The 18,505-nt window shown below is 44.8% G+C and overlaps 1 protein-coding gene and 1 pseudogene across 2 annotated transcripts in view; one reads left to right on the plus strand and one right to left on the minus strand.

Annotated features, from left to right (window-relative positions):
• Positions 1-5,184: 5,184 nt before the first annotated feature.
• LOC118610331 lies at positions 5,185-5,303 on the plus strand (annotated as a pseudogene).
• Positions 5,304-8,244: 2,941 nt separating this feature from the next.
• TM9SF4 (transmembrane 9 superfamily member 4) overlaps positions 8,245-18,505 on the minus strand; it is a 47,830-nt gene continuing 37,569 nt past the window's right edge. For both annotated transcript variants that reach the window (XM_036229533.1, XM_036229534.1), the window contains exons 13-18: positions 17,842-17,925; positions 15,878-16,053; positions 15,334-15,397; positions 14,037-14,156; positions 13,364-13,453; positions 8,245-10,211 (exon numbers count right to left, since the gene is read on the minus strand). In XM_036229533.1, the coding sequence (XP_036085426.1) occupies positions 10,062-10,211; positions 13,364-13,453; positions 14,037-14,156; positions 15,334-15,397; positions 15,878-16,053; positions 17,842-17,925 (684 nt within the window). In that variant the 3' untranslated portion in view covers positions 8,245-10,061. The remainder of the gene's footprint in view (positions 10,212-13,363; positions 13,454-14,036; positions 14,157-15,333; positions 15,398-15,877; positions 16,054-17,841; positions 17,926-18,505) is intronic.

Consider the following 18,505-nt stretch of genomic DNA (forward strand, 5'->3'; position numbering starts at 1 on the left):
CTTGGGAGAGGCACGCCTGAGTGGGTAGGTGAAGGCTATTTCCTGGAAATAGGAACTCCGAATGCAAAGCTAAGGCATTATCCCCTGGACAGTGGGGAGCAGGATCAGATGTGGTTCAGAGGTGGGAGTGCTCACAAGACAGCCGAAGGCAAGGGTAAGGTACTATCTGCAATCCCAGCTCTCTGGTATCTTCAGTTTGAATCTAATCCTATCTGTCCAGGCTGCAGCTCTTCCCAGAAGCCCTCCATGACTGCCCTAGCTCCTAGCAGTCTCTGCCACCTCCCAAGTACAGCCTAGAACCTGAATTTTGGACGCCAGTGCCTGGGTGGGCTGTTTCCTCTGAATTTGTGCTAAACACCTGTCCCTGATGCTCCCAGGGGAATAATCAGGGTAAGCCTCAAAGCATCCTGGTAATCCTGGAAGTTGGTGTCCTATGTAGTTTGCCTGCCCTGCACGTAGTGGTTGGTAGGTATGCTTTGGCTCCTGCAGCCCAAATTTGGGCTCAGCTGCATCCTGCATGTCCTTAGGCTCGAGACAATGGTGCTTACTAAAACAGGTGCTTCCCTGATCTTTCTGCATGACCAGTGGCACGTTTCCTTCACAGTGTGATTGACCTTAGCAAAGGTGTATGCCAGCCACCCTTCTGAAGCATGAGTCTCGTCCTCAGAACACACTCCTGCTTGCTCATCACTCAGGTCCTGAGTCGCTCATTTGTTTAGCCACACATCTTAGCACCCACTCTTTTTGGGGCCTGGGGGTATGAGGTGACTCTATTCAGGTCTCTGCCTTCAGTGAGCTCGAGTCCAATGATGAGGCTGAAAACAGTGATAAGAACTGCTGACATTCAGTGAGCATCTACTATGTGCCAGAGGCTTACACAGATACAGCAGCCAGAGTGGCTCTCCAAACCTGAGTCGGGCCAGGTCCTTCTCTACTCCAAACCCTCAATGGCTCCGATCACATGCAAGAGGAAGACAACGTGATTCTCATGGCCTGCAAGACTCTCATGATCTGACATCTTGTCACCTCTCCAACTTTATCTCCTATACCTCTCCTTCTCCAGATCACCTTCCAGTGACACCAGCTTTCTGCTAGTCTTTAAACCTGGCTCAAGACCTTGCTTGCTCTTCTTTCCACCTGGAACTTTCTCCTCCAGGTATTTGCATGGCTGGCTCCTCAATTCATTAAGGTTTCTCAGCTTATCTGTTAAAATTTCATCTCTTCAGGGAAGCCTGACTACCCTTTCTAAAAAACACCCTGTCACTTTCCTTCCCCTGATTTAGACTTTTAAGAACATTTACAACCATCTGACATTATATTGTATATTCATTTATCTGGCTTTTTCTCTACACTCATGAGAACTTTGTTTTATTCATCGCTGAACATCCCTCACCTAGAATAGCGCTGGGGTTGGGCACAGTAGAGGGGCTCAGAAACTGCGGAATGAATATATGAATGTTTCATGTCCTTGAAGTTCAGGAGGGTCCTTCAGGCAGGCAAAGAGAAGACTGTCTTTAGGGAGGAACTCCGTACAGTCCACAAAAGCCCTTTTCCAGGCGGCTTCTGGAGTTCAGGTGATATCTCTGGGCCCATTCCTAGCACCTTCTACAAAGAGATGGCCACCTGGCTTATCCATGCTCCCAGGGTGGATGAAGTTGGTCAAGGTGAGGAAGGGCCTCCTGCTCTAGTATGGAGAGCAAAAATGAGCCTCTGAAACCAGGGTTTTGCTCACCTCTGCTCTAAGAGGTCTGCCCTGTTCTATTGGCCTAGAAAGGAACTTTTGGACAAGTTCTTTTCAATCATAAAAATCTGTTCAGAAACTATAGCAATTCGTTACTACCTGTAACTGCCCTGATTACAGCTTGGGGGAATTTTGATATTTTCCTCCAGGGATATGATTTCAGAACAAAAATTCAAGGAAGCCTCTTGGTATCTGCTTGCGCTTGTTCAGCAGACCTTTGAAGCCCCTAGCCCCCACATGCCTCAGCATCAGAGTTGACTCAGGAGCTCAAGGCCATAGAGCTGTGATGGAACAGGTGCCAGATGGAAGCCTGATAGGCCTGCATGTTCCTTGACTCCCCACCGTGTGGCCTTGGACATGTCTTTTCACAACTCTCAGCCCATTTCTCACTTAAAGAACTTGGAATTCCTTACAGGAGGAAAATGTCCCTTTAAGGTGCCTCTCCCTGCACAGTGACCTCCAGCCCTCTAGGTGGCTGGCTCAGTGAGAGTACTTTTTGTTGCATCTAACAGAAACTCCAATTTTGACTTAAACAAGAGATTTTTTTCTTTACATGAACATCCAGAGGTGAGACTGGCTTTGGGGTTATTTGATTCAGCAAGTCAATAATGCCTTCTAGGACTTGGCCCTTCTCTGATCTGCCATTCTTCCTGTTGGTTCCAACCCCAGGTTGGTGCTAAGATAGTGGCATTCGCTCCAAGCGTCACTTTGGGATATGGCAACTTCAGAGAAGGCTGATTGTGTCTTCCCATGATACCTTAAAAATGGAGGAACTGTTTCCCAGAAGCCACTTAAGACTTTCCAGGTCCTGCATCTAATCGGCTAGAACTCAGTAACATGTCTGCTCTTGGATAAGTTATTGGTAAGGGGAAGCAGGGTACCATGACTTGCTTGGACCAAATATCAGGGGTAAAAAGGATGTTTGCCCATAATGTCCAGTGGGATGGCTAAGACCGTCATCTCTGGGAGCTCACAGTCATAATTCAGCACTTTTATGGGACCCCTCTTCCCCCCCGCCAGATGGGACCGTCATGCTACGATGGCCCTCAGGGTTAGAGGGTGTTGACTTATGGGCTAGCCCAGGTCCAACTGCAAGGTTTCCAGTCCCAGAGAGTTTCTTGAGTCCAGCCAAGTCACTGCCAAGATAAGATTCCTAGGATTCAGGCCCTTTAGACTCACCTTTGGTGGGTGAGGAGGGAATAACTGATTGAGCACATGTTTGAGTGACCCTTTCACTTAATAGAACTCAAACAGTCCCTCACAGAGACCCTGTGATCTTTCAAGTAAAAGAGGCAGCAGTAGACTTCTGCTTCTAGACAATATGAAATAATAGGGATTAAATTTATCCTCCTACTAGGAACAACCAGAAAAAAACTGATCAAATACATCAAACAGTGGTTTTCAAGGCCATGAGCATTGACCAATAAAGGACAATGATCCCACACAGATGGAAAAGCAGCAAGGTAAGCCCTATGACTGCTCTAGCTTACTGCCTTGAGTTTTCAGGGTGCAGCATAAGGAGGGTCTGAAGTGGAGCCCAGCACACTGAGTTGAGGAGAAAGTCCTGAGAGCCTGGGCGGACCAAGGTAATAGATTTCTAGGGCAGAATTCCAGAGGGGGGAGGGGCAGGGAGATGGAGAGGGGAGAGAGAGAAACTCCTGGAGATCTGCACATGGTCCACTTGAGTAGTCATCAGAAAACTGATGAGCACAAGCATGTGGGGAAACTACCTGAGTCTACATAAAGGATCATCAGGAAGTATTAAAGGGAATAATATCTATTCCAACCAGCCATGGCACTGGGGAGAGTATCATGAGGTATTAGGGAGAATACTTAGAAAGGTCTTGCCTCAGTAGTGGTCAATAATTAGCCCTAGAATAAGTACTGCTTATGGAATTGCCTTTAAAAAAATCTTATAAGCAAGACCCTCCCCGCCCCCAACCCAAATTAAACTGTTTCTAGTAACTTAACTGTTCCAGAACAAATCCCAAGAGGATCTACAGGATTACAAAAATATCCAGCACCTAGCAAGGTAAAATTTACAATATCTGGCATCCAATCAAAGACTGTCAGGCCTATGAAGTGGCAGGCAACAAATTCACAATGAGAAAAATAAGCAATCAAACCCCAACCCACAACTGAACAGATGTTAAAATGAGCAGATAAGGACATTAAAAGTTATACTTGCATTCTGTATGTTAAAAAAGTATAGCCTCACATATATGGTCAAATGATTTTTGACAAAGGTGTCAAAACCATTCAGTGAGGAAAAGAACAGTCTTTTCAACAAAAGTTGCTGAGAAAACTTTATACCATACACAAAAATTAACTCAAAATGGATCAAAGACTTAAATGTAAAATCTTAAACTATAAAATTCGTGGAAGAAAACACAAGGGAAAAGCTTCATGACATTGGATTTGGCAATGACTTATCAGATAGGACACTAAAAGCACAGGCAAAAAAGAAACAGATAAAATGGGCTTCGTCAACATTGTATCAGAGGACAACCATCAATGGAATGAACGAGCAACCCACAGAATAAGAGAAAATATTTTGCAAATCATATACCTGATAAGGGACTAATATCCAGGATATATAAAAAATTTATACAACTCCGTAACAAAAACAAACAACTCAATTAAAAAATGGGCAAAGGACTTGAACGTTTATCCAAAGACAACATACAAATGGCCAATAAGCACATAAAAATACACTCAACATCACTAATCACTAATGCAAATCAAAACCACAAAATACTACTTTATATTTGCTAGGAGGGGTATTATTTAAAAAAAAAAAGTATTGGTAAGGATGTAGAGAAATTGGAACTTTCATGCATTGCTGTGGGGAATGTAAAATGGCACAGCCATTGTAGAAAACAGTATGGTGGTTCCTTAAAAAATTAAACATAGAATTAACACATGATCCAGCAATTTTACTCCTAGGTATAGACATAAAAGAATGGAAAGCATGGACTTAAATTGATATTTGAACATCAATGTTCATAGTAGTAGTATTCACAATAACCAAAAGGTAAAAACTACCCAAATTTCTACTGGTGAACAAATGGATAAAATGTAGTATATCCATATAATGGAATATTATTAAGCCTTAAAAGGGAGTAAAATTATTATGTATGTTATAATGTGGATAAACTTTGAAGACATTATGCTAAGTAAAATAAGTCAGACACAAAAGGACAAATATTGTATGATTCTACTGTAGTCAAATCCATAGAGACAGAAAGTAGCCAAATCACATTAAATGTAAGTGGTTACCAGGGGCTTGCAGGAAAAGAGAATGGAGAGCTAGTGTTTAATGGGTACGGAGTTTCAGTTTGGGATAATGAATGAGTTCTGGAGATGGCTGGTTCGCATAGTTGCATGACATTGCGAATGTTCTTAATGACACTAAATTGTATACTTTAAAATGGTTACAATGGGTCTACAGCCATGTCACCCTGAAAACACCTAATCCTATCTGATCTCGGAAGCTAAGCAGGATCGGGCTTGGTTAATACTTGGATGGGAGACCACCTAGGAAGACCAGATGCTGTAGGCATTAAAAAAAAAAAAAAAAAAAAGTTACAATGGTAAATTTTATGTTTTGTATAACTTACACAATAAAAAGTTGAAACATGGAAGACTTCAAAAGATGACCTAAGTCAAATTTCTAGAGACAAAAAAGACAATGCCTGAGAGGAAAACCACACTGGATGAGATTAATGGCAGAGCAGGCATGGCAAAAGATTAGTGAATTTAAAGGCAGAGCAATAGAAGCTATTTTAAATGAAGCATATAATTTTGTTTTTTTTTTTTTAAGGGAAGAAAAAGAGCCGAACCATCAGTGGGTGGAATATAAGGGGTGGGACAACTTCAAGACAACATAGAGGTAATCAAAATTGCTGAAGGAAAAAGAAAGAGGAGGGGGACAGAAAAATCACTTGAAGAAATAATGACCCAGAACTTTCCATACTAAAAACAATAAACACGCAGTTCCAAAAAGTTCAATGTACTCTAAGCACAGGAAATATTAATAAAACTATACCAAGGCATCTACAATCAAATAGTTCTAAACCAGCACCACAGAAAAAGCAGGTGGAGAGAAAAGACTCATTACATACACATGGGACAAAGATAAGGACACCAGATATGTTGTTGGAAGCAGTGCGAGTCCTAGGAAAGAAAAAAATTTTTCAATATTTCTGCCTATCACAGTAAAATTAAGACAATTTAGACATACGAAAGCTGAAAGAATTCCTCTTCAGCAGATCCTCACTACAAGAAGTGATAAAAAATGTCTTCTAGGCAGATGGAAATGATATTAGATGGAAACTGTATCTATACAAAGGAATGAAGACCACTGGAAATGGTTAACTATCTGTGTATATATGTAAGATTTTTTCCTTATTATTTAAATTCTTAAAAGAGAATTGTTTAAATAAAAACAGCAGCAGTATAGTGTGTGGTTTATAACATATGTAAAAGTAAAAAGGAATGACAACCATAATAGAAAGGATGGGAAGGTAGAAAGTGTACTATTGTAAGGTTCTTATACTATATATGAAGATGTACAGTATCACTTAAAAGCAGACTGTAACATTGATGATACATACTACAAAGCCTAAAGCAATCACTAACATTTCAAAACAAAAAGTTACAGACAATAAACTAGTAAAGAATATTAAAATGCAAAGCATACTTGATTTATCCAAAAGAAGGCGAGGAAAAAAGGAAAACGGAAACGACAGATGGGACAAGTAGGAAACAAACTGCAAGATTACAGACTCGGACCCAGTCAAATCGCATTAAATGTAAATGGCGTAAATACTCCAGTGAAAAAGTAGAGACTGTAAGATTGGATAAAAAAGTGAGACCAAACTACACTGCCTATAAGAAACACAGTTTAAATGTAAATGCAAATAGTCTAAAAGGATGGAAAAAGATATACTGTGCTAACATTAGTCAAAGGAAAGTAGGGCTGGCTGTATTAATATCAAAGTAGATCTCAGAGCAAAAACTATTACCAGGGGATAAATTCAACTCAAGAACACTATGCACCTAACAGTTCCAAATTACATACAGCAAACACAGAACTGCAAGGAGGAATATACAAATCTATAATTATAGTCAGAGATTTCAATACTCCTTTCAATCATTGATAAAACAAGCAGGCAGAAAATTAGCAAGGATATCATAGACTTTAACACTACAAACCAATTTGACCTGACATTTATAGAATATTCCACCCCAAAACAGCAGAATACTCATTTTTTTTTTTTTTTTTTTAGTATATATGAAACATTTACCAAGATAGACCACATTTGGGGGCAGAAAACAGGTCTTGACAAATTTAAATGTCTTTGCCTATTATGGTCTCTGCCCACAATAGAATTAAATTAGAAATCAGTAACAGAAAGGATCTTGAAAAAAATTCCCCAATATTTGGAAACTAAACATGTGACTTAAATAAATGAAATGGATATTAGAAAGTATATTGGATTGAATGACAATGAAAATATATGTTTTAATTTGTGGGATGCTACTAAAGCAGTACTTAGGAAGAAATTTATATAGCACTGAACACTTTTATGAGGCAGAAAAAAGGCCTCAAATAAATTATCTGTTTCTACCTTAAGAAACCAGAGCAAATTAATTGGAGTTGGGGTGGCAGGTATAATAGACAGTTGTTCTTTTTGTTGCTTTGTATCGCTTACCATGGGAAATTGTTCTTCCCTCATTATCCAAGTGACTCTGCTAGGGCTGAAATTCACAGTAGCCACTACTCTTAGAGCACACAGCCCATAATAGTACTCTATATCCCTGGATAAATAACTGGTCCAAGATGTACAAAAAGTAATCCAACCTGGGCTCATCAGAGATCTTTCCTGGGATTTATCTGTATTAAATATACTAAAGTAGGAAAGATGTCTTCCTCCTCTAGGCTTTCCAAACTGGGTGAGATAAGCCTACAGCAATTTTTACCATGCTCTCTCTGCCTGTCACAGGGAAGAAGACTCCCGACAATGGGCCAGAATGGGCCAGAGAGAAGCACAGTGGAGAGGGAGAATCCCAAGGCTATCCCTTGAGCACTGGGATCTACCCAGACTTGAAGCCAATTATTCCTTTCCTTTGTGACTGAGAGGCTAATTTGACCTATTTCTACTGCTTGCAATTGAAGGAATATTACATGCCAGAGGTGGAATGAGTTGGCAGTAAAATACTGGAACTGGAAATCTAAAACCAAATCTCACTGCTACCAAAGGTCACAGTTAAATACCATCTCCAATTTGTGGGATCAGAGGGGCAAATGCTTGTAATTCAGAAAGGAGGGGCTGAGCTGATGGGAGAGGCTATGAATTGGCACTAGGCAGGGGAACAGTGCACCAGACCCTAGAAAGCCTGACATGAGCTTTAAGGGAAACTACTCAGCTCAACTTCCCTTTGGAGAAGTTGCCTCACCTCAAACCCTTAACCCTTGCAAGAGATTCAAGAGACATGACAACAGGACAATGGCATATTTATTTACAATTGGATCAAAAAAAGGCATACAGACATTTTTTTTAATTAAAAATAATAATGATGATGATTAAAAAAGTCAGAAAAAGCGATGATGTTTAAACCTTTTATGAATCTGTTTCCCTATCTGCCCCCCAAAGAGAATCTCTTAGGGAAAAAAATCCAAGAATTGAATAAACAAGACTCCATTATTCTCTACTGCTTGGGTTCCCTTTTCTCCAACCTAATTCTTGGTGGCTGCCACTTGGCACTGCAGTCACCGTGAGGCAAGGTTGAGAAGTTCACTGGTTTGACTGGTGGAGCTGGTTGGGGTCGGGGGCACTGAAAGAATCTGGGTGGGGAAATGGGACTGAGTGTGTTCCTAGCTTAACCAGCATCCTGAGCTTTTGCCTTGTGGTGGGAGTCCCAAAGGGGCTGGAACAAGGGTAAGTGGCTGTTACCTAAACCATAATCCCAGGGTGAGTTTGGTCTCTTGCAATTCAAGAGCAAGTGCTTGAGACATGCGTGGGGTGGGCAGGGGGTTGGCCCCAAGAGTGGGTGTTGACCAAGGAGCCAAGTTTGCCATGTAAATTCCCTCATTCTAACTGGGAGACTGGGGAAGGAATGATATAACTTACCTTCCATCTTCCTTCTCATCAGTAGATTTCTGCGTGTCCCCAAAGGGAGGCAAGAACTCAGATGAGGGAGGAAGAGATGGGTTTCACTAAGAACTGTGCATGGGCACTGAGGCTGGAGATGTCAGGGAGGGACTGCCTCTCTCCAGCCACCTAAAGGGGGTGGGGGTGGGGGGAAACTGAGGTCTCCAGACCTTGTTCTGCCCTGAACGTGGGGGAGGAGGGACCCCACCACCAGAACACTTTGCAAAGAGCAGCAATTCCCCGAGGAAGAAGCTGGGAACAATCCTAAAGGGTGAGGACCCTCAGCCCAGACACAGACATGCGGATGCTTGGCTTGACTCTGGAAATACCTGGATCCAGATCCAGGGTTTCTTGGCACAAAAACAGTTCACTGCAAGTCTCTTCTCTGGCCCAGCAAACTCCTGCTGCTCTGAGCTGGGTTGAACCCTGCTATCCTGGGGCACTTGGCCCCTAGTATTTCCAGGGGATTTCCTTGTAGCAACCAAGATTTGGGCTTACTCCTGATGACAAGATTACCTGGAGACGTGGCTGGAAGCTTGGCCTTGGGCGGCCCTGGGAGGAAGCTGGGGAGGAAAAGAGGAGGAAAGGGGGCTGGTAGAGGCTGGTTGGCACTGAGGATGCACATCCGGGCTACAGCTGTCCTCGTCACGTCATCGATGTAAGGATAGATGGTGAGAAGCTTAGAAACCTCACTGAAGCTCCAGAAGGTCCCATGTTTCCTTTTCCAGTTAGTCGTGAGGTGGCCAACAGCCCTGAGGAACTGAGGTGGAGAGAGTGACCAAAACCCAGAGTCTCAGTGGGTGTAACCATGCTGGATCCGTTTGTTTAAAAAACGAAGGAAAAAAAAAAAACCCAAATGAAAAATTAACCTGAATAAACAGGTCTGAGAGTTCCTGCTGGAGGGAACTTTCTTAGCACTGAAGAAAATACAAACCACAAAAACCTCACCCCCCCCATAGAACTGGAATAAGATGATGAAGAAAAATGCAAGATTTATCTACAGGCCCTCCCGCCCCCCACGCAGTCCCGGGATCCACACTGTGCCAGGAGTTACGTAACATTCCAAATGAGCAGGAGTTATTTTATTTTCCGTGCCTGCAGTTCCCCACGCAGGATGGCTTCCTGTCCGTGGACGGAGTGGGCCTGGCCAAGATCCACCCCCATCAGTCTATCTTCACAGCAGCGTAGATCTTGCGGACAAACATGTAGGCTGCATAGAAGCCGATGGTGCCCGTGAGGAGCCAGAAGGACAGGACCATGAGGGCCGTGTAGCCAAAGTAGAGGAGAGAAGGAATGAACTCCACGATGTCCAACTGCAGCACAAGTTGGGGAAAGAAGAGAGGAGTGGACGCTTAGTGTCAGCTTGCCACCTTCTCACTGATCTCGTGGAGAAGCTAAAGCCTGGCAGGGACAGGCCTTCTCCAGGGGAGCAGTGAGGGGCAGACAGGGCCCACAGCCACGGCCACACTTCAATACCAGGGCCTTAGCCCAGGTTACAGACTGGGCTCAGAGGGGTTAATTAATACTCACAGTCATACAGCTAGAAAGCAGGAAGAGCTGGGATTTGAACCTGGGGCTAGAGGGCTAGGAGCCCAAGGCCTAACTCCACTGACCCAGGCTACGTCTGGTGGGGGCAGAAGGGGCAGGACTCTTCCAGGGAAAGGGCCTAGGAGCTCACTGGGAGACAGGTGCAACCTCGGGAGCCATGGCCAGAATGCAGGAGGTGGGAACGGTCACAGCTGTGTCATTTCTTCACCCTCCACAGTCCCCAGAACAGTACAGTGATACCCCTGGATGGCTAGAGCAGCAGACAGGAGGAGAGAGGGGTCCAAGGTTTCTGGATTAAGGAAAAGAGCGAGCCACCAAACGCCTACCCCAGCCTACAGTCCTCTCCTCCTGAGAGTGCTCTGGTCACTTTTGCTAATATCTTATAGGGAGTCTGTCTTGTAGCATTCCTGGACTCTTCTGTAGAGTTTGGAGGCCTCAGCAGGGAGGCTGGGAAGCTGTGTGGTGGTGGTGTTTGCTGAGCCAAGTGCATCTGGAACCATGGTTATCAAGACCTACCCAGCACTTCAAGGCCTGAATGGGGCCTGTCCCAGGGCACACACGTCAGAAAATGCAAGGAGCCCAGAAGAAAGTACAGTTCACTGTTTTGAGATCTTCTCCCTAAAGTCAAACATCCTCAATCTGGGGGTGAAGGCTGTGTTTTCAGGCCCAACCCCCATTTCTCCTTTCATAAGCTTTTTTATGGCTATAGATGGGGTAAAGTTGATGAGAAGTGAAGGTAGGGGACAGGGCAGAAGTAAATCCAGTGGTAAAACTAGGAAAAGGACAAGGTAAAAAGGCAGTGCTAGAAAATGGAAAGGCCTTTTGAGTTCAGATGAGCCAAGGCCATCATTTTATAGATGAGGAAGGCTCTGGGGCTAGAAGAGGAGGTTTTTAAAACAGAGAAGAACAGGGCAGAGGGAGGGAGGACAGGAGGCTGTGATGTGACCCCAGGGGGCCAGGTGGGGGGCTATGATAGTTAGGTTTTGTTTGCCCAGCGCTGTCTCATGTCTTCCTTCTGCCCAGTGTTTTGGGGTACCCACTCTCAACTCTGTGGTCATGTTAGGGCTGTCGGTCCTAGTATAAAACCTAAGCTTGTCAATCAGAGTATGCCACCCTATTAGACCTCAGGATCAGTGAGGGATGGCATGTAACCGGGGCCACTAAGGGTCTTCCCTGGGATTGATGTTATGATGGTAGAAGAAATACGTTCTATTAGCTCTAGAGCTGCAAAATTGAAAAAAGGAGACTCCCGGGCTGCCAGTGGCCATCTTTCTACTTTGTGGAAAGATCCTGCCAGCAGACAGAAGCCCAGAAAACAGACAGAACTGAGGCGTGGACACAGAGCCCTGACACCATTTCAGATGCCAGATCTAACCATGCCTAAAGCTAGAACTCCAGCTTCTTAAATTTTCCAGTTTTATCAGCCAATACAGTCTGTTTTTGCTTAAGCCGGTTTGGACTGGGTTTTGGTCACTTTTCATGCAAAAGAGGTCTGCCTGATTAATATGGGCTATAGAGGAGGGAATTTAGATTTATTCTGGATAATTCCAGGAATACTATGGTCTGAAGACAGAACTTACAGGGCGGCAGACTTCAGTGTGAATCAAGGAGAACTTGATAATGACAAGAGCTATGCAAAGAGAGAATGGGAGTGTCAGGAGGGAGTGTCTTCTGTCGCTGGATGTGCTAGAGCAGGGGTCAGCAAACTTTCTTAAAGGGCTAGATTATAAACATGTTAGGCTCTGTAGGCCATACAGCGTCTGTTGAAACTACTTAACTGCCACTGTGATGTGAAAGCAGCCATAAATGATATGTAAATGAAGGAGCATGGGTATGTTTCAATAAAACTTTATTTACACAAACAGGGCTGCTGGCCCCATGGGTTACAGCTGCTGACCCCTGAGCTAGATGATCACATGTCGGAATCATCAGAAAAGAGGGGAACTGTCAGCAAACTGGAAGCAGGTATAGAACACCAAACGAAATGACCCTTACATTCCTTTCCAACCTGACGTTTCTGGGAAAGATGATTCCAAGCTTGACCTTCATTTGGGAATACGCCCTGGTTGTAAGCAGAGAACTGCTTGCCTTTGGGTTCTGGAGACCCAAAGCACAATGGTGAGACCAAGTCTTCAGTATTAGCCTCAAGGTGAGGGGTCCACCGGAGAGTCCCCAAGCTCCTCTCAGGGGCCCATCTGGTTTCTACCATGCATGAATCTATCAAAACTGTTGTGGGGATGTCTGTATTCTTATTCATGCCACTCTTTGGGGACAGTGAGCTCTATGAATGTGCCTGAGTCAAGTAAGCCAAGCTCCCTTTTGTTCTCCCACACTTTACCCATGTGGCTCACATAGCATGGACACTCTAAGATGCAGGCAAAGCCATGGCCCATGCTGTCCTGATTGTGAAAGACCAAACAGTACTTGAATGAAGAAGGGAAGGAAGCCGCCAGAAACAGGATGTCTGAGATCCTCAATTTGGGTGCTAAAGGCTATTTCCACATTTTCCACTTTTATCTTTATTAATTCTTCTCATTTACCTTCATGTTCATGTGATTCTTTTTTTTCTAGCTTCTTGAGGTGAATACTATATTATCAATCTCTCTTATTTCCTATTAAAAGCATTGTAAAGTGATGTATTTTCCTTTAAGTACCCATTTGGCTGTATCTCACAGGTTTTGCGTACAATATTCTCACTGTTAAAATATTCTGAAGGCTTTTGTCTTCCAAATGTACAGAACAGAGACACTCTCCTAAAAAGATGCATGTTCAGAGCTGAAAGGGTTCTATACTGGTACCGGTTCTCCCCACGCATGGTAGAAAAGTAAGATTCAGACACTTGAGTTTTTCCCTAGCACCCTCCTCCTCACCCTCCCGCCCTGGAAGGGCTAAGGGGCTCCCTCACATAGGGCGGTACCTTGTTAACAAAATAAAAGATGGCATAGACCAGGACGTAGAATGCAGATCCCCCAGACACTAGGAAATTCCTCCACCACCAGCGATAATCCTGAGGAGGAAAGAGAAAGGTGAGCTGTTTCCATGCAGAATCTCTTCCCAATTTTCACAGTTGCCTGAGGGGCTAAAGATGCTGGGTAAGTACAGTAATATTTGGGGTGATGGGAATGTTTTATATCTTGACTTTGATGGTGGTTTCACAATTGTAGGCATTTTTAATAACTCAAAGAAATGGAGAATAAAAAGGGTGAACTTTACTGTTTATAAATTATACCTCAATTTTAAAAAATTGTAATAACAATAACTATTATTTCTTGAGCAAATGCTCTCCATGTGCCAGGAACGATTCTAAGTGCTGTATGTAAACTAGCTCAGTTTAATCTTTGTAGCGGTCCTCTGAGTCAGATCCTGCTGCTATCCTTGTCACACACAGAGGTTAAGCAACTGCCAGCCAGAGCTACTAATGAGGGAGCCAACTGAATAAATGGAGGCTCAGAGAGGGGAAGTGGCATACTTTCCCCAGACCTCATGACCAGAAGTGGGAGACCACATGGAAAACCCAGACAGCCTAGCTGACACATTCGATGCTGGACCCAACTCCCTCCACCCTCAAGTCCAGGCCCCATTGCCCTCACCTCTGCACACAGCTGGAAGTATACCATGACGATGCTGATCTGCGAGCATGACACCACCAGGATGATGAAGACGAGGAACAGGAAGCCAAAGAGGTAATAGAACTGATTCTCCCAGATCGCCTGTGGACACACCACAGCTGGCCTTTAGCTAGCCTGCCTCCATCCAGTGGCCCTTCCCCTGGCATACCCTGCCTGTTCTCTGGATGCCAGCAGTCAGTCAGCACCTGTCACCAGGGCAGGAAAGGACACGCCATCATGATGCCATTGGACCCTGTGGGCCTGGCATGTGGCTCTGATGGTCCCTCTTTCCTGGAGCAGAGGGTGACCCAGGCTGTTCTTAAGGAGTGGCTAGGGCATGGCTGACCCTGTGATTCGTGGGCTCCAGCCTGAACACAGCCGCTTGTGCAAAATAATGAATATCACCCACAGCAAAATTACACAGCAGCCATAGCCACTTAGGGGCAGTGTACCACGTGCCAGGCAAGCTACATGCTTCATAGACATGGGAATCTATGAAAGTGTGGACTTTTACAGCTAAGGAAGTCAAGGCTCAAAGAGGCTGGTGACTGGCCCAGGGTCACCCAAAGAGAACTGAGGTGGCCTCCCTGGGAAGGCAGCCAATCCATCCTCTGACCCTTTTCCTAGGCAGGGCTGGGTGGGTGAGGGGATCTCAGAAGGGAGGGGCTAAACCACTCCTGAGCAGCGGATACTAGATCAGCACTAACTTGGTGCAAAGCACTCTCTGAGCAGGGCACTGAGTGAGATGCAGATGGTTGTGAAGAGGCCTGCTGTCAACTTTCATCTTGGCACATGAGCAATCATCATCACACCACAGCTATAATTAACCAAGTATATTGCAAATGCTAAGCACTGTGTCTTTTATAGACATTATCACGTTCCAGCTTCTCAGTGATCCTGAAAGTTAGGCTTCATTCACGTCACTTTGCTGGGAGTTTTGAGTAACTCAGATATACAGGAACCCAGATATCAAAGATACAACTATAATATTAATAATGGTGGTGACTGACTGCAGTATTATTGAAGCAGCTTCTATTTACTGGGCCCTTCCCATACACCAGACCCCATACACATGCCATATCTCATTTAACCTTCCAAGCTGCCCTGAGAGGCAGGACTGTTACCCCATGCCAGGATGAAGTATGGGGGCTCTAAGAGGTTAAATGGCCCATCTGAATTTTCATAGGCAGCAAGAGCACCCAAGTAAAGCGGTAGGGACCAGGCTAGCAGGGGTAAAGGCTGTGTGTGTAGGGGCTGGGGAGCAGGCAGCAGTACTCACACTGAAGATGAAGAAAAGCTCGATGAACATGGCACCAAAGGGCAGGATCCCAGCCATGAGAATGCTGCAGGAGAACCAGAGGGTTAACACTGCGAGGAGACCCAGGGCATCAGAAGCCCCAGACTCCTTCCCCAGCCACCCCAAATGAGAGTGCTTCCAGGGTGTAGGGGCCCTAATTCTTTTCGTATCCTTTTGTACCATTATAGCCTCTTGAGAGGTAGGCAGGGTGGGCATCATTCTCTCCACTTTATAGATGGGGAAAATGATATACAGAGGCAGGGTAACTTGCTTGAAGCCCAAGTGATGATCTTAACCTCTCTCACTGTACCTTTCCACTCCACCCCTTCCTGGTTCCTAGGACAACACCAACTTTGGCTACAACTCAGGCCTTATCTTTGAGCAAAACTAAGCTTTTCTGAAGTCTACCAGAGCTGGCTGAGCTGCAGAATGCCAGTCATAGTACCCTCTTCCATGTCGCCCTAAGGAGATGGCTCATGGCAGTGTTGGCCTCACCCAGTCCAGAAGGCCCCTGCTGGAGACTCACCCCACAAATCGGTTCATGTACCATCGCTGTTCGGGGATCTGTCGGGGAATCTGGTTGGTACGCACTGGGTTGTCATAAGGCTGCTTGCGGAAGCCGAAGTAGTAGCCCAGGTAGACGAGAGGTAGGGAGATCCCAAACCACATGCACAGCAGGGCCACCATGGTGGGGAAGGGCACCTGCGAGCACAGCATTGTGAGGCCTCGTGAGGCCCTGATGCCCAGACCGGGGCTATGCAGGGCGGAGGGGGACCTTCTGGGCTCCCAGGAAAAGAGAGGCACAGCAGGGCCACCATGGTGGGGAAGTACCTAGAGATAGCTCCCCACAGGTCTCCTGGCGAGAACCTTGTGGAGCTCACCCTAGTCTTAGGGAAAAGTAGAGTGCGGATGATGAACCATTTGGGCTGTGAAATGAAGACGGAACCATGGTACCCCAGAGCTTGTCATCCAGGGAGGAAACGGGAAAAGAAAAGGGAAGGAGAGAACTGAGAACATGAGGGGAGATGAAGAGGCCCAAATAAAGGGAAATTACATGTGTAATGTTAAGAAAAAAAGGGAAAAAGTAAAACTGCACAAATACTGTGTTCCTCATTTTGTTAAAATAAAACCCCGCATTTGCCTGATCTCGGAAGCTAAGCAGGGTCAGGCCTCATTAGTACTTGGATGGGAGACCACCTGGTATTCCTATTTATCGCTGTAGGCGATAAAAAATAAACAAACAAACAAATAAATAAATAAAAGATAAAAGAAATAAAATCCCACAATATACTTCTAAGTAAATTTGGCAGGTTATAAAACTATATGTCTAGATCTCCATTTTAATAAAAACATCCCAATATTTATATGTATAAGTGCCTAGAAAGGCCTATGACAGAAAGTTAACAGTACTTCCTTGGCTGGGATATAGGGGATTAGAACTATTTTTCATTTCTTCTTTACCTCTCTGCTAAAGAATGTTTTTATAAGAGTCAGGCAAAAAAGGAAAAAATGAAATAACATGTCAAGTGTTTAGAACAGGATTTATCCCAAAGTAAGCACCATATATGTTTGCCATTATTTTATAACTTTTAAGTTAACATCGTTCAATTTTAAATAAATCCAAAAAGAGGGGGAAAGACTGGAAAAAATATAGTAAATATCACATAGTATTTATCTCTGGATGGCTGGATTATAGGTTATTTCTGACTTCTTTAACTTCTCTGTATTTTCCAAAATTTCTACAATGAGCGTTTGTAATGAGCAGTTGGTATCTGGGAGAAAAAAAAAATGTTGAAAGAGGGAAGGAACACAGGTATAAAAAGAGGAAACGAAAGGAAGAGCATGACTGTCTTTCCTGATGATGGCTTCCTGGACTGCTGGAAGAACCCTGTCCTAGGGAACCCAGACTGGAAGCCTCACCCAAGGACCTTTAGGGGGCACCTGCAGGTGGAGAGAAGGTAGCTCTACCTGCTGTGGCTGGGATGGCAAAAGCCTGCCCCGACCCCACAGCACCCCTGCTAATCAATCAAGACCTCATCTTCCCACCACCAACTGAGTTCACAATCCTACTCTGCCGAGTCCTGGGCAGCTGCTACTAACTTGGTCTGAGGCGATCCAGCTCTGAGGACAAGACAATCTACAGGAGCTGATGCTGAGGAGCAGAGACATTTGGTGAGCCTTGTATGGGATACTGACCTAATATATTCACACTAAGCAGCTTTCCCTTGGTTGAGACAAAGGGAAATTCCCCCGTTGGCCCCTGGACTGTGGAAACCTTCCTATAGAGAAGTGAGCTTTGGCCAGCTGTCTCAAAGTGCACAGAAAGGCCAGGGCAAAGATGGATGGGCAGGGCTAAGGGAAACCCTACCCCACCCTCAGCCCCTGGGCTGGGAACAGAACTTTGGGGACTCAGAAAAGGGAACAGCAGGAAGTGACCTGAGGGAGTGGGGTTGAGCACAGCTGGCCCTCCCTCACTGGGAGGGCACTTACCGCTCCTGATGAGTGCTTTCCCCAGATGAAGCAATTCAGCACAAAGCAGATGCCGAAAACCACACCGGGGTACAATGTTGCTGTCTGCAAGCAAAAGAGGCCAGGTTGGGGAGCTCCTACCTGTCCCAGTGGGGTCCCTGGGCTCAAAGTTCTCAACCCTTCCTTGTACTCCAGGACGTAGTTCAAAGATCATTTCCCCAAAAGCATTCCCTGACCCCAAGACTAGGCAGGCCTCCTGTTCTTTGTCCTCTTAGATACCTGGACTGCCCCTTCCTTGCTCTCACCCCAATTTGTAATTCTGTATTGCTGTTACCTAAGCAGTGTCTGCCTACCCCATAGACTGTAAGCTCCTGGGGAGTGTGCCCTCCTGTTCACTGATGTACTCCCAGCACTTAGAATACAGCAGCTGCTCAAAAAATATTTATTGAATAAGGAAGGAATGCATAAATAAAATTTTCACAAAATGTATATGTCTGGGTCCCAAATCAAACTGCCTACAGTGGTTGTGAAGCTTTAATTGACTCCTAGGAGTTGTGGGTGCTGGGCTCTACATGTACCATCTCACCTAACCTTCAGGCCTAGATGGGAAGGACTGTCATCATTCCCTTTTAAAGAAGAGGATACTGGGGCCCAGCAATATTAAATACAGCCCCCAACTTCACAG

The sequence above is a fragment of the Rousettus aegyptiacus genome, unplaced genomic scaffold (assembly GCF_014176215.1).
Source record: "Rousettus aegyptiacus isolate mRouAeg1 unplaced genomic scaffold, mRouAeg1.p scaffold_m13_p_12, whole genome shotgun sequence".
Classification (NCBI taxonomy): Eukaryota; Metazoa; Chordata; class Mammalia; order Chiroptera; family Pteropodidae; genus Rousettus; species Rousettus aegyptiacus.